This window comes from Charadrius vociferus, unplaced genomic scaffold, assembly GCF_000708025.1.
Source record: "Charadrius vociferus isolate BGI_N301 unplaced genomic scaffold, ASM70802v2 scaffold244, whole genome shotgun sequence".
Taxonomy (NCBI): Eukaryota; Metazoa; Chordata; class Aves; order Charadriiformes; family Charadriidae; genus Charadrius; species Charadrius vociferus.
The window spans coordinates 4280607-4297450 of NW_009648822.1; the positions used below are offsets into that span (position 1 = coordinate 4280607).

The 16844-nt window shown below is 39.8% G+C and overlaps 1 protein-coding gene across 1 annotated transcript in view; it reads left to right on the forward strand.

The window, feature by feature from the left end:
* HAPLN1 (hyaluronan and proteoglycan link protein 1) overlaps positions 1-15161 on the forward strand; it is a 31818-nt gene extending 16657 nt beyond the window's left edge. Inside the window, exons 3-4 of the mRNA XM_009886861.1 lie at positions 6883-7185; positions 14396-15161. Coding sequence (XP_009885163.1) covers positions 6883-7185; positions 14396-14685 — 593 coding nt within the window. The 3' untranslated portion in view covers positions 14686-15161. The remainder of the gene's footprint in view (positions 1-6882; positions 7186-14395) is intronic.
* Positions 15162-16844: the final 1683 nt, after the last annotated feature.

Consider the following 16844-nt stretch of genomic DNA (forward strand, 5'->3'; position numbering starts at 1 on the left):
CCCACTAGCAGTGCAAAACAGCTGATGGCTCCAATGTGAGCTCACTGTGCAAACAGTATAGCTTTGGCTAGGCGAAAGCATGTTAATACATCAATATGAAAATAGTTGACCTCTACCTCAGTAGACCTTTTTTCTTCTCCGAATGTGGTAGTGTTTTATGGATAGAATCATAGAATCACAGAATGGTTTGGGTTGGAAGGGACCTTAAATGTCATCTAGTTCCAGCCCCCTGCCATGGAAAAAGGAACCTTCCACTAGACCAGGTTGCTCAAAGCCCTATCCATCCTGGCCTGAGACACTTCCAGGAATTGGGCCTCCAAAACTTCCCTGGACAACCTGTTCCAGTGCCTCACCACCCTCAGAGCAAAGAATCTCTTCTTAATATCCAGTCTGAATCTCCCCTCTTTCAATTTAAAACCATTACCCCTTGTCCTATCCCTACACTCCCTGATCAAGAGTCCCTCTCCACCTTTCCTGTTGCCCCTTTAGGTACTGGAAGGGCCAACAAGGTCTCCCTGGAGCCTTCTCTTCTCCAGGATGTACAACCCCAACTCTCTCAGCCTGTCTCCACAGGAGAGGTGCTCCAGCCCTTTGGGTGCTTTTAGCTTTAAAAAAACAGTGGAATTAGATTCATGCTGTGTTTGTTACATACCTGGCATGTTTTGATATGTTTTCTTCACTATTATTTAATGCAGAACCACATCATTTCCTCCCTACACTAGTGCGACATTGCTGTCTAGCAGCTAAAGCTCAGGACTCAGATTCACTGCAGTGTTTCACAGCCACCAGCTTTAAGAACTATTCAATCATATCACGATTATTGTCCTGTTCGTAGCCTTAAGTACAAGGACTGGTCTAAGGGCAGGAGGGTTGGGCTGGGCACAGTGGCTGCAAGAAATGTCAAGTACTGCAGAGAGAGGACACTTCTATGTTGGCGTTGTCACCAAAGTAATTTTCTCAGTGAAATGGCCTTGCTCTCCTCCTGCACATAAAATACTCATCATGAGTTTTACACTCTTTGTCAAATGTCCTGAGAGCCAAAAGCTTAACAAATTAAAAGGTCTCCTACAGCAGGTAGATATTGTTGCCTGAGTCATAAGCAAAGAAAGAATTCTCAGCTTACATTAAATTTTCTTTATGTTGGTGTTTTACTGTTCTACACTAAATTTTCTTTATGGTAGTGCTTCACTATTTTCCTTTCTTAGGAATACTAGGCACGGTAATGAATCTCACTACATCAGGTTTGTGTGCTTCGGCTTCCCAGGCGTGCGAAGGCTCCAGCACTGGCCTTCAGTTATATTGCTCAGGCACAGATTTTGTCTACTATTCCTTCATGAGATTCATGGGCCAGGTGGCAAAGAAAGTGGAACAACACTAAACTGCCAAAGGCAGATTTTTACTCTATTAGAATTTTTTTATAGTTTCTGTCTTCAGGGAGAGGTGATAACTGAGGGCATTAGTTTTGCAATACAGGCTATAAAATAATTACTTTGTGCGTTCAACAGTACCAGAAATATGTAGAACTGGGTAAAGCCATTAAAAGTCTCCATAGAAAGTTTCTTCTATATAGATGCTAACTCTTTGGGTGGCTCCGCATGAACCAAAAAACCCCATCAAGTTTTAGGATCTTGCTTAGAGGAATGTTAGCCTTTACGTTCAATACAGAGTTAGAAAAAAAACAGACATGTCTCTCAAAAAACCAGACTTTATAGTTGCAAATAGATCAAACAAATCCATAAGCTTCCTATAAACAAACTCTTCCAAATTGCCCCAGCAACCATTTTCTAATCTAGTCATTTGCTCTTAAGCTGGATGTAACCAACAGGGAATTCATAGCTGAAACCAATATGAAACCGACTTCATGATCTCAACAGCAGGAGAAATCAGATGTAGCCTAATACTCTATGTCATATTCGTTTCTTCTGTGTGGTGCCGTTACATTCATTGCACAAAAAGCTATTTTAAATATTCTTTGCGTGACAAACTGTTGTACTCTCTACTATAAAACTGATGTTATCGGATGCATGATTTGTGAGTCCCTAGAAGACAACAAAAAGTCTTGTAAAAGACTACAGGAGTTTGTCAAGAGTAAGTCATGACAGACCAATGTAATTCCTTCTGTGGCAGAGTAACAGGTCTTCTCAGGCACAGCTGTGTTTGCAAGTGCTGTGAGAAACGGTACTTGAAAGATGCAGGTGAAGTAAAAAGTTCAAAATACAGCAGCAAAAAATTATCTGGAAATGATGACCTGAAAGGAAAATGCTAAAAGAATTAGGACTAATTAGCCTAAGGAGAGCAAGGAAAGACAACAGTCTTCAAATTTTGATAAAGTTTGTAGAAAAACAAGGCAATAATCTGCCCCCAGGCCAGGTGAGCCTAGTTTGTATGCCTGTGTTTGTCAGAAATTTGTTTGTCAGAACCCCACTGACAGCATGGTTACGGGATGCTATGGACTGGAGTGACACCATCTCAAGCTTCAGTTTCATTTTTAGGGAGACTGATGCCTGCTGACAGCTAATGGCCCACCCATGGCGTCTGTGCTGAACGATCAGATATCTGACAGCCCTGACAGGCAGAGAAATGGAGGTAGAGTCTCAAGGAAAATGAGGGACTTTTTTACACTTTTTACAGAATTTTGGAAATCCAGCATGGAAAATTTTGCCATCAAGTGTATGAACCTGCCAGCACAAAACTGTACCCTACAGTATAGTATATAGCAAACCCTACTGTTGCCTGTGTTTACACTGGCTACAAGAAAACTTACTTTTCTGTTTGGGCTAGAACTCAAGGAAGCCCGTTTCTTTACTCTGGCTTTAGAAAGACCTTTTTTTTCCATATGGGTCAACAAAAAATTGTGTTATTTTGTTCTATGTGTAAATACTGTTAAAACTGCTAATTGTGTATGGTGCTGGCTTAATAGCTGCCCATAAATTGTTACAAGAGTTGAGCTTTCTAAGGTTATTTCCTCACCTTGATGTCTTGGGTAACCGTTACAGCTCCTTTCACTGACAATGTGTCTGTAGTGACTGAGTAATTGCAAAGCACTTGCACTGAATTTTAGGAATTACCTGCATATAAGACTCTTAAATACAAATAGCTTACAAAGGACACACAAATATCATCTCTTTTTCATTCCCTAAAAAACACAGTAACTGAAGCAGAGTTGTACATTTGTGGAATTGAGCGTAAGGCATTCATGGAGATATAGGTGCGCGTGTGGGGAGGATATGTTATACATCCGTTTCTTATGTTCCATTTTGGTAGAAAACTTAATTTCCATTATAAAAGTCATTTTCTTGACTGTGATAGCATTGTCACAGGTGCACACAGCAAGCCTCACTTGGACCTCCTCTTTCACTAACAGATTTATTCTCCACTGAATTGATGTGTCTCGGGTTCTTCCTCTCTTGCTTGGAGGGAAGGAGGTCCTTCCCTGGGGGTAGGACCTATTCCAGAGAACTGCCTGTTTGGGAGAGGAGCCACATTCTGAAGTCTATATGGTAAATTAATATTCCCTGTTCAGGCTCCACAAATGGCTCAGCTGCCTCCTTGGTGTTGTGAGCCGAACCACTAAGGTCAAGTTAAGGCTCCTCAGCTCACTCTTCCCACAAACTAACCAGATTTTGACCATCTGAGGCTGGAAGTTTGTCTCTTTCTCCATTATTTAGGCTGAATTTGTTAACATTTGGAAGTGGGTGTTTTGTCTAGGGGTAAAACACAGGGTTGGAGTCAGGAGTTTAGATTCAGTCTGTAGTTTGGGAACAGTAACAAGCCTCAGGACAGCTTTTGTCCATTCAAGAACAGATGGGACGGATTATCTTTTGACGGGTTATAAGAGCCAAGACTGAAGAAGACAGTTCGCAATTAACTAAAGTTCAGCACTGCTAAATTATAACAAAAGGAAGATGAATAGTAAGATCTAACTCTGAATTTAAGCTAGGTTTGATAGGGAAATGAAGAAGGAAAAAAAAATTAACAAAGATGCAAGATAATGCAAAGCTACACAAAACACATAACTAGTCAATTTTGCTTTACAAAATCACCAATGGCCACCCCCATCTTCAGGGTGAAATTAATGTTAATCAGTTGCAGGCTTGTACTGCAGATGAACTCAAACAAAAATCAGCTTCTATGCAGTCTGCCCGAGTATAGCCCAAAGCTAATATTATATTGTGTGCATATTTATGTTATTAAAACATCCCAACTGTCAAACTCAAATAGATTTGTAACAAATTTACATACATATTTAACCCCTTTTAAAAAGTGATTTTGGAAACCTTAAGGAATCAAATCTCTTTAAGTAGTTTCCAATTAATTGTTGCTCAGGTTTTAAAAGTATGCAAGTTTAGATCTTGATTAAAAAATACCCACCTCTGATGATTTTAGCTTTTTTTACATGTATATGCAAATCAGACACGTGTACTGGACAAGGAGTCAGTTGTCTGGGGAAGTGTAGTTCTGGAAAAAAAATAAGTATTGGGTTTCTAATAAAGTAGTAAAGCTTGGATTCCTCTGACATTTGCTGCATTTTTATTATAACCAGTGATATTTCTATCCATTAGCACTGAGGGGGAACAAATACTTTTTTTTAAAAAAAGGAGGTGAGGAGAAGGAAGGAAAAACAGAGATCCAGAAAAATATGAAACAGCTACAGCTTCTTGTTTATGAAGTTACAGTTAACAACTTGTTGTGTTACATTACATTCACGCTTTATATTTCAGAACAGCTAATAACTAAAAAGCCATTTAACAAAGGACTTACAAAAGCAAAGAACCTCAGCAGACTCTCTAGTTAATTGCTGAAGGGGAGCAAAATATTGTTTATTATTACCCTGCCAAGTTTACATTTGCATGCTTTATTTTCTTGGACAAAGTCACTGAGAGTTAGTAATAACAGAGATTTTGTTTAACAAGAATAACACTTCTTGGACAATAGATGGGCGAGAAAGAGAAAGGAAAGAAAGGAGATGTTAAGATACCGGTGGAATAGACACCGAAGTGGGTTTGAGTGTTCAGAAGGAAGAATGGCTTCATTGCATGGTGACAGTCTTGCATGACCCTAATGCAATTCCTCTCTCCTATGCTACACGGCCCAGGAGAAAAGGAACTTGTTATAGGTGGGAGAATTAATCAGCAGGGAGAAAGTGAAAAGAAAAATGGATATTTATACCAGTGTAAAGTTTTGGCTCATCTCGTGTTATCTTGTCTTCAGTCCCTCTGCATCCTACAGCACTTAGTTCTACAGGGATGTTTGAGAATAAACATTCTGAGCTGGATCTTCTCTGATGCTGTTTTATTTCAGCTTGTTATGAGACTGGGCTAAAGCCAACTGTAAAATTTAGATCTGGGTTAAGTTTCTAAACCTTGCCAAAGATTAGGGTGGTCTGATCCAAATTTTTGTTTCAAGTCTTTCTCTTCTCTTTTATCAGAGCCTGATGGGGAGGTGGTTCTTCAGCATTTTCTGAAACATCTTTCATGCTTCAAGAATTAATCTTTAATTACAGATCTTTTTCATAAAACAAGCAGAAAATATACTGTAGAAAAATCTGTTAGATAAGGTCAATGACTTTGGTTACGTGTTGCTGCTGAAACAATTCTGGAGGTGTCCCCAGGTTTTCTATCTCCACTTGGATGTCCTCTGTTATGAGAAGGTCTCTCTGGCATAACTGTCTGCAATGGCTCACCACAAATAAGCAACAGGTAGAGCTTTGGGTCGGCCTGTGGCTGGTCCTCAGGGGCGGAAGGAAGCACCTGGCAGGTCAATGCTCCTTGCACAGTGGCTTTGCAGCAAGTGTCCTTTGGTTAAGCCAGCAGGGCTTTTGGCAGCCATAGAGGTAGCGAGGGAAGGTGGTGTCTCACACGGCTTCCTACTAGGGCTGTCTTGCGTTGCTGCATGCTGTGTGCTACGTGGGTCACCATCTGTAATTGGGGAAACCTGTCTTCTGCTCAAGCAACTGTCCTCCCTGATGCCCTCTGTGAGGAGCTCTCCCTCCTTGAGTGGTGAAAAACTGCCAAAAACCAGCTGGAAAGTAGCAGAAAAGTCTCCCTAAAACCACACACAACTTCACTGATTTTATTTCCCTATAGATTTCCTACTTTAAGACCTCAGGACACTAAAATTATGCCTCCTACCAGTCTATTCTTGAAATGTTGTTATTAAGCCAGGTTTGAAATACCTTCCCATTCCTAGGATAATGTGAAATAAAATAAAAATAAACAAACAGAAAACCAACTGTCTTGAACCTCTCAGGAAATCTTGGCAAGGGTCCATGCAAAGAACATAGCGCACTTTTATGTCAATCAAAACATTTCATTTTAACGTCTATGTGTCAAAAGAAATAGTTCATATGCCTCTGCACTACAATTTCTTCTTTCTAAATGAACTGCTAGAAAATCCCCAAATCCCATCCCACAAAAAAAAAAAATAAAAAAAAATAGAACTAATCTGGGTTTTAATTTACTTTTTTTAAATGAGAAATTGATCTTACAGCTGATAAACTGGAATTTTCTGATGAAGAACGTGTAGTTGCAACATTTCAGCCAGCTTTGCTCATCTTGAAGCACTCTCAGGGTGCACAAGGGCGAGACCACAGTGAGGACAGCAAAGCTGCAGGTGGGAGCAATGTGCAGACCTGGCACGGTTCCCATCGGGAAAGGGATGATGTTACAGGGAGAGGAGCCGGCTAGGTGAGGCGGCAGCGCTGTCCCCTTCCAAACCTAATGGCTGATACGCTGACAGTGCATTTTTCCCCAGAAATAAAACAACAGTCTGACACACATCATGTCATTAACCTTCATTTCTCCTTCTGGTGACTGTAAATGCTGTTTCCCTTTCTTCTGCTCTTTCGGTGTCCCATAACTCACTCTCTTTCCACCACTTCAGGTGTCGTATTCCCTTACTCTCCACGGCTGGGTCGTTACAACTTAAACTTCCACGAGGCTCAGCGAGCTTGTCTGGACCAAGACTCTGTTATCGCCTCCTTTGACCAGCTCTACGACGCCTGGAGGTCAGGGCTGGACTGGTGTAACGCCGGCTGGCTCAGCGACGGCTCCGTGCAGTACCCCATCACCAAGCCCAGGGAGCCCTGCGGAGGGAAGAACACAGTGCCTGGGGTCAGGAATTACGGGTTCTGGGATAAAGATAAAAGCCGATACGATGTTTTCTGTTTTACTTCAAACTTCAACGGTAAGAGCCTTCTTTGCCCCTGCCTTGTAAACAACTTTCTGTGCTTGGGAAAGAAATTCCAATGGCAGCAAGTGATACGTGATTTGTCAAAGCTTATATTAGGCTTGGAAAATGTTATTGGTGAATTTACAAGGACACATGCGCAGAGTAAAGTTGTCTTTGCCACATGTTCACGTAGATTGTTTTTACAACTCAGAACTTGTATTGGCAGGAGTTTCTAATATCTCCGTTTTCACCCCGTTAAAATTTATATGTACTCTTTTAATGCTGATATATGCCCACTTTATTTCGGTTAAAGTGATGAAGAAACCTGCAATTCTTCCATTTAGCTTTGCTGTTGAATTCAATTATAATTATGATGTTTTACAACTTAAAAGGATCAACAAAACAAAATTCTGATCACCACTTCATCTATGCTGTTGTGTCAAGCGACTCCTGCTCGTGTACCAGCTCTAGTATGACTAATACTTCCTTATCAGCAAGGCTATTTCTAGCTTTTATGCCTAGTAATTTAGATTCCTAATCTTACATCCCTGCCAAAACCCTGTTCACATTTGCTCTGAGTTTGGTCTGCTCTAAACCTTATTTTAGCGACTGAAAGGTTTTTGCTGTTTGTAGATGTTACTTTAGGCATGAAATAACGTGATCTTAGCTTGCTATCATTTCAGGTTTAATCTAGTGGCTGAAAAGGATTTAGATAGCATGGCTGTGAATGAGATGAACGCTGCAAGTGAACATGTGCAAAAGGCGTCTACAGTCCTGTACAGCATCCTACTTGTGAACAATTCCTACGCAACCTTGCACATGTTTGGCTTGCAGCCCACCCAGACCAAGGAACACGGCCTTTTTTGTTTATGCACAGATTGCTTATCCACAATGAAGCATTTTTGCCCTACAGCACACCAAAAGATAAACATAAGCCTTGCTGTCAGAAGATACGCTAAGTCTGCTCCACCCTCTCAAAAAGACCCCCAAATCCTCAAACCAACAATGTTATATTATGCTGGATGCAGTCTGAAACTAATGTTTGGCTGTTTTTCATCATTCTGCATCATGCCATGAAGTGCTGGCTCATTTTTTTCTTGCTTCATTTATCCAAGGCAAAATCCTATTTGAGTTCATCTCTTTTATGCAGATTTAACCCTGTCCTACAGAAATAGCACCAAGGAATAAAATAAACAAGGAAAAAGAATTAAAATGTTATAGCTGCATGATTTATAATGCTTGCAGAGTAAATGTTGGTGACTGTTGTTCACTAGTCACCATCCTTTTCCACGCCAGCAGCTGGACAGTATCCCTTAAGGAAAGAGAAAAAAAGATTATGAGGAAAAAAAAAAGTACTGACAGATAAATATTATCTATGCATTGATACAGCAAGAGAGAGAAAGAGGGATAAATAGGAATGAGGTGAGGTGAGGATAAGGTGTGCAAGTAGTAGAGAAATCCAAGAGAAGACAGTAAAATAAATCTTATCCTTGGTAAGTCTGTTAAACTGACCTGCAAGACAGAATACTACACAGCAATAGGATGATATAGAGAGCTGAGCACCATCTTTCTAGTTGTCTACAGCTCAGTGCCATGTAAGTCTCTCAAGGTGTCAGCACAAAATCTAGACTTCAACGTCCATTTCCTTAACCAGCAACTCACCAGGTTACGTTATCCTCACACGTCCCTGCTAAGTTCTCCCCTATTCATGTCCCAAGCTTACCTTAATATCCACAGTAAACCCACTTGCTCTCCCAAAATGCCAACTTCCTATTTTCAACTCAACACTTCAGATAGCTTGTGTATGCTTAACAGCATATGTTAGCTTTCTCACTGTAAAGGGAAAAGCTTATAATAACCCGTTTTGCCACCAGGTTGCAGTTGCCAAAGATAGTGGCTACGGGCAAAGAGCTGTTTCTGCAACACCCAATATTGATTCTCTCAGCTCAGGAACAGCCAAGGAAAATGAGACGCGGTTAGGACACTGCGCGTTTCCAGCGGTGGCAGTGACTGCTGGAGTCTCCTGATGGTGTGAAACAGAGAAGCCTTCAGCTTTATGTCAGGGAGCTGGAAAAGCGCCAAGAGCCCCAGGATCAGGGGAATATAAGGCGAGCTTAAAAGAAAAAAAAACAAACTCAGAGTGTCAGTTGTGGGAGTTGCTATGAAAAAAAAGAGGTTTAGCTTTCTGCTAAGTGGGTTCTCTTTAGGCAAAGAAATACCTCAAATACATTATGGTCTCAGGGATCATAAAAAAAAAAAAAAAAAAAAAAGGTTCCATTTTAAATAGTTCAGCAGTCAAAGCTAAAAAGTCTTTGTCTAAAATACATGTGAAGCTTGGTTTTCACCTGATGAAGAGAGGTACAAACCAGCAAAATTATATTCAGCCATTAATGTGAAAAATGAAAACGTAGTCAGCAATGCAGTGAGTTAAAATCTGAGTTCAGTGTTTTCACTTCCAAACTTTTGGATCCCATTTGTGATGAGCTGAAAACACCAAAAAATATCAGTAAAAAACTTTTTTTTATCATTAGTAAACAATTCTACCTGAATTCCTGTTACCTGTACAGGGAAATTGTTTTAGCAAGGTTTGTCAGCAATGCAATATAAAATAATCTTAGTATTTTATGAAATTACTCTCTGCAGTGCCTTTTCTTAGACTAGTATAAGTGCAATAGTCAAACATTCTGTTCTGCCTGTATAACTGCTTCAAACTCAAATCATTCTGTTGGTTCATAGAACTGTTCATGTTTTGTGTCTGTGCAGGCAAAGCCAAAAACCTGAAAACGTTCCATACACTTTGTGAACAGTAGTACCAGCAATTTACCACTTTATAAGAATATACAGTGATGTGTTTCATAAAACAATGCAAAGAGTAACATTGACATACTGCTATCCATTGGATCCATCAAAATATTGTGAGATAACATAACATTTTTGCCTCCATTGATATAACTATTGTTTAGCAACATGTTTCCCAACCTGCTTTTACATTCCTGCCTTTGATAATTACTATTGAAAATTAATATATGCAAGGGGAAAGTGTCTAACTTAAATTGGAAATTCCATGTTGGAATTTCCTGATGTCTGAGGGCTCAGCTCTGCTCCCTCACAGCTGATTTCTCCTCCCCTCTTCCTTCACAGTAGAAGCCATTTTGATCCATGTTCTCTTTAGGAAAGAAAAGGTTCCTGCCCCACGTGGTGGGACAACCTGCCATGATCTGAAGGTTTTCAAGGGCTGCAAACGACCCCAATTTCTTTCCCATCTGCCCCAAGAAATGAAGATGCTCCTCTTCCATGGCATTCCCTCTAGAAGGTTAATTTGGGCTTCTACACACCAGTTCAGGGGAATACATGCAGCTAAATCCTTTTGTTGCAGTCTTCCCCACAGAGCCCAAAAGGCATGGGACAAAGAACATATGATGGTAAAGCTGAGTGGTTATTCTTTGCTCAATTTCAAATTTCTGAAAGAGAACCAGGGGATTTCTGAAGTGAGCTTCCCAAAAAACATAGGAATCTTTTGCACTGAAAAGTGTTAAGTGAACTAAATATAAACATATCCATCAGCTCTTCTATAATTAAGCATTTTCAAAGAAAAAAGGTGTAAGTAGAGCTTGTATGATGCACTCTCTGCTCATTAACATTGTTGTATACTTTGCACACAGAACCACAGTGCATAATTGATTTGTTATCAGCTCTAGCAGAGTCAAGTAAAAAAGTCATGTTAACAAAGTTAAAATGCGATGAATAAATTTTAGTGATCACGTTAAAAGTTCAGCTGTGAACCACCTGTTTATTACAGTAATGCGTGTGATACGCTAACCACCTCCACCATTTAAATGGGAGAAAGGTACAGAAAGTAATCTCTGAATAACACATGCTGACTGCTCATTTGACCATTTCAGAACAGTTTATCACTGGGAACATGCAGCCGTTGTTCCAGAAAGAGAAACAAACTTTGCCAAAAGAAGGAGTTTTTTTCATAAACTTTCTTAGAAGAGGTTGCTTCTGAGTCACGAGTTTCACTGCCGACATTTGCGGGGTGGAAGACCTGGAAGAGGATTTTTAAAAATTTTTCCCACATCACAAATTTTTAACACGTTCTTCAATTTTGAGGAACAACGGCCTCTCTCAACCATTTAGCATTGCTAGAAGATGTACTGAACCAAGTCTGCTGAGCAGATGACAGGTTCTACACGTGCAAGCTACAGACACACCCCGCTGGCTGCTGAGAATGCCTTTTATGAACATATGAAACCACAAATTAGAGCAATTTGCTCTTTACACAGTAAAACAACTTAACTGATTTCTGTGGCCATAAGCTTTTTGGGGTACACATCAATCGCGGGCTCTAAAGGCAGTCCTGCACCCAGCGTTCCTCCAACGTGTGGCCACCTACCAAGCAGAGCTTGCTGCTCGGCTGGCCCTGCACTGCGCTGAGGACACCAAGCTGAGCAAGAAGCTGCCCCAGCAAAACCAGTAGTTCTCGGGAGCAGTCCTAGGGCTGAGCCCAAGTGCTTAGATACTTGATGGCTGGCTGCATGTGGAGGTGTCTTCTCTGAGCACTTCATCAAGAACTTTCTTCTCAAGGCATTGCATTAGCACTTTCGCGCAGAAAATAGCGAATGGGGTGGGATTGCCTTTCTGTGCCTCTGAAGATGACGGCCTGCTGTCTTGTACACATAAAAACTTACTCTCAAATCTCTCAGTTTAGAGCTGAGCTTGGAAAAATCTCCAAGGATGGTGCATCCCTCAAATTCCCACAGTCGCAAGGGTGTAGGTTATTTAGGTCAAATGCTGAAGTTTTCCTCTTTAAGCTGTTCTGCTACATGCAAAATCTTAAAATAGCTGGTATAGATGGGGTTTGATTAGGTTTGCATAAACTCTTTGCCCCATGGTTTGGATGTGAGAAGTCATATGAAGCACACCCCTCCTCTGTAGGAGTGACCCAACTACCAGATATTAATGAGAGACAGTTAATGCCTCCCTCTCCTTCCACATCAATAAATAAATAGTAAGATTGAACAGTTAGGAACCCTTCTAACCTATTAGCGGGGGAAACCCAGCAAATCTGTACTGAGTTTATTAAGAGAATATAATTTAATCAGACATTCTGGATACACATTGCACCCCTGTAGGTTTTACTATTAAAGTTCTCCTATTTAAGGAAGGGACTGAGTATAGGAGTTTTTATTATTGACGTCATATGTCAAAAGCCTGACCTTACTGCAAATCCCTAGGAAATTACATTCCATTGACATATGGTTTGAAGAGCAACTAATAAGCTAGGTGAAGTTTACATGCTATCAGTCCAAATCCCTGTTCCCCTAAGTCTGAAATCCTGTTCGCTTTGGGGAAGCCTCTTAATAGCATAATAGAAACAGGTTTCCACTTAATAAACATTCTCTTTAGAAACACCTTGTAAATGCTCTCAACTTGCTGAAATGGAGTTAAGCAAGCATTTTACAAAGGGGAAGATTATCTACTCTCAACAGTTTGCTGTGGAAATACTCTAGATAATGTCTCTGACAGCAATTAATTTTTTAAAAAAGTTTCTTCTCCACCACAGCTGCATTGTAAATGCCTTTTTTTTTTTTTTTAGTGTTCTTGTCATGGTATAAAATTTCCAAACTTTACACAAAGTTAATTCAATTAGCTTTATGTTGTAATCTGACCTGATATTTCTGCAGTTTAAAAAAAGCTGTGTGCTTTTTCCTGGGGTCTGGAGCTGACCTAACTCTTCATCTTGCTCACCACTTTTTCTTCACCATGAAAGTACTCTGAAACTGAGCAGAATTCTGTTTATGTGGTTGTCTGGTTTTTATGAGGAAGCAAAAGGATATTATTCTGGAGTACATTATTAGCTAAGAAGTAAAGAGTGTGCTCTGAAATTAGAAGATCCCCACATGGATAAATTCCTTTGTTTTTCAGCTAACTTGCCTCTTACAGGACAGTCAGACTGAAATGATGTGAATTGATCTGTGAATTATTATTCCTTCAAATAAACACTGTTCCTCTGCAATCCATTTCTACCTCACAGTTGGTTAATTGTCAGATCAGTGATGATAAATAACCCTAAGTATAACGAATGAAAGGCTTATGATGAATTTATATTGCCTTGATAAATGAAATTACTGTTAGTATTATTGCTGCTTATGGATTAGTAGGGGAGACTTCCTTTTTGAGCTTTACTTGCTGGCATATGTTTTCGTTACCTTAAGATGGAGGCATAATTTTCTTAGCAGCGCTATCAGTTCAATGCCGTCTTATGGTGAGGACATACCCTTTGATGCCTAAAGAGAAACAGAGCCGCAGAACTGCCGCGCGTGGTTTTGACGCTGCTAATGAAGACTTACGACAGGCATGGTTTTGATCTACCACAGGCTTAAACTTTGCTTCTGAAAAGCTGCGCAATATCTCGGCTTTCTTACAGGAAAAAAAAAAAAAAGAAAATAAATAAAATTGTGGTTGTACTTAGTCAGAAACCAGGTCACCGCCTTGTCAGAGTGTAAAACTGCATGTGTTACCTCCAGCCACCCTCACCCAAATGCTATCAAAGGCCACATCTTGCTGTGCCATGCTTCTGAGAGGAAAACTTGTAAGGACTTTAAGCTGATGCTGGGGCCATAATGTAGAAATGCACTGCTTTGGATGTTTAACTGATTTTCCGACTCCGATAGCTGCATGAGATCTGCTTTGCCCGAAATCTGTGGGGTTCCTCAGACATTTGGCTGGATTGTCAGTGGCACCTTGTTGGTAAATGCATGTGGCACCACAAAGTCAGAGGCAGAACAGGTGCCCTCCTCTGAATCCCAGAGGGTCTTCCATCATCCCTCTCCCGCAGCCTTTTTCTTCCTGTTTTTCTACCTCTGAGGGTGAAAATGCACTGCAACAGTTCAGTTACCACTCAAGGCAAGTGAGGGTGGGGATGCCATGCCACGATAAGTTAGCAGAAATAAATATAATGCTACTTTTTTTTGGTTCGAATCATCTGTTTTCTCTATTTGCCTTTTTTTTTTTTTTTCCACTCCTGATATCTATCATCTCACAATACAAGTAATTAAGATATTTTTAACAGTGCAACATACAAATTGCACAGTCCCAAATCAACTCCTGTTTGATATGATTCTGCAGTGGAACATCCCCAGTTCTCCTCGAACCGCTTTTATAATATCCCACCATCTTAATCGTGTCGCTAATGATCCTTTTTCCTTCTTTCTCTTGCCAGGTCGTTTTTACTACCTAATTCACCCAACCAAGCTGACCTATGATGAAGCCGTTCAGGCGTGCATGAAGGATGGAGCCCAGATCGCTAAAGTTGGCCAGATATTTGCCGCCTGGAAGCTGCTGGGGTACGACCGCTGCGATGCCGGCTGGCTGGCTGACGGCAGCGTCCGCTACCCCATCTCCCGGCCAAGGAAACGCTGCAGTCCTAACGAAGCAGCGGTTCGCTTTGTAGGCTTCCCTGATAAAAAGCACAAGCTGTACGGTGTCTACTGTTTCCGAGCATACAACTGAAAATACCTAGAGCACAAAAGTTTTAAATTCATTAAGAACATGTGAAAGATTTTTTTTTTTCCGATATGAACTCATGCAAGTTACCAAAACTGTGATAAACCTTTTTTACTTACTGTAAAGTGTCATTTTCATAAACCCAACCCATTAATTTGTGGGGTCTTTTTTGTGTTAATATTTTTGTAAAAGTATCATTCCATAGTTATTTTAAATTAATATAATTTAATGGAAGCTCTAGGTAAGGAAGTTTTAGAGCCAAATTCTTTAAGCTACATCATCCCAACAAAATATACTTTCCATGAATGGGGCATGCAATAGAGCTTGATAATTGCTAGGGCACAATTATGGAATGTAAGGCTACTCAAAGCAGAAGCTTTTAAAAGCACAAATTTTACATATTTGTATCAGTTTGAGAAACACTGCAAATTAATTTTGAAATAAGATAAACTTTTTGTTAAAGGGGATCAGTGAGGTTTTGCAAAAAAACCCCACAACAATGTAGGTTAGAAAATAACTGTTTCACTGGTTTCACATGGGAACAACACAGAGTAAATTAAAAGCAGCTAAAACAGTCCACAAAAACAGGACTAGTTTTACAATTTAAAATCTTGCCTTTCTGAAAAATAAGCTCATGGTCCCATGCAAAGGAACAAGCACAATTAGTTCTCCTGAACATTTCAATTGTGGTTTTGTTGTGTATAAATCATTGATGAGGGAGTGAATAATTAACTAATGAGAAAATCCTGTTTTCTTCTTAACTCCAATTAAAGATGCCTGAGAAGGGTTATAGTACCTTTGAGTAGCTTTACTGAGTTATTTTTAAACTCTTAAAGGCCATTTGCTAAGCAGCATATAGCATCTACTCAGGGCAGTTGTATAAATGAACTGCTGGACAGAGAAATTGTAAACTTTAGCAGCTTGATTTTACATTAGCCTTTGAAATGTTATTGTCTTAACAAAAGAACATTACAATATTTAACATTTCTTACATATTTACACATCACAAGAAATAAAAATTAGAAAAAAAACATTAAAATGATTAAGTCTTAGAACAAGATTATTAAATAAAATCTGAAACCAGCTATTAAGGTATAGAAGAGAAAAGAAAATATTTCCTTACATCTCATTTATATCTAAAAGGTACATCTGTTTTTTAAACTGTCAATGAAAAAAATAGTATCACTGGCCCTGAATTATTTACTTCATCCTCCTTAGAGTTAACAGAAAAAAAATAAATTGAAATACTTCTTTTCACTAAATCTGCAGTGGTCTTGTTGGAAGATGTTTACCTATATCTGCCAGTGTCAGAAATAAACGCACTGTGCATGGTGCCTAGGATTTTCAGAGCTGCCTAAAGCACTAGGTCCTCCCTAAATACCAATTTGAGGGAATTTGGATTTCTGATGCAAACTTATTTTGGACGCAGCAATTCTTGGTGCTCATCTTCAGATACCTTAATGCAACCAGTTTTTCAGAGTGGGTGCTCAAGGCTTTCTGAATACTTACTCCACTTATGGTGTCTCAAGCTGGATATCCAAAAAGCAAAGAGGCCACTGATTAAAAATATCTTAGTCTTGAGTAATCTCTAAGGCAGTTTTGACATTCTCTATCCAGTATTGGTTCTGCCACTCAAAAATGGAGAACTCTTTTTTTCCTACTCTGCGCTTGCTGACTACGAAGATTTCAGAGGACCAATATTTGTATTACGCAAAGTTTTATAGCTTCCCATTGTTTCTGTATCTAAATGAGATATAGTGGTATTTATCCAAGTAGGACACAAGTGGTATGCTTTCATGAACAGTTTGGTGTAGTTATTTTCCCATGGACATGAGTAAATAAATCTCTTTCCTGGAGTGGTTGTGGTCCTGTTTTAAAACTCTGTGAACAAACCAGGAACAATGTATGATAGGATTGTAGTGGAAAGATACCATAGCATAAGAGGTATTTTATTGGAGTTTGTTCCCATCAAGCTCAGAGGCAAATTTCCATCCTTCTGGGGATATTTGCATCCACTGTGGATATTTGCTCATACTATACAGATGAAGCAATCTCGGTGCCAAACCCCCCCTTTTTTTAATCCACTCGGAATTGGATTTTCTTGAAACTCTATCACTTAGTGATAAATAGAGACTTATTACAGGTCAAGCCCCTAAACCCATGTA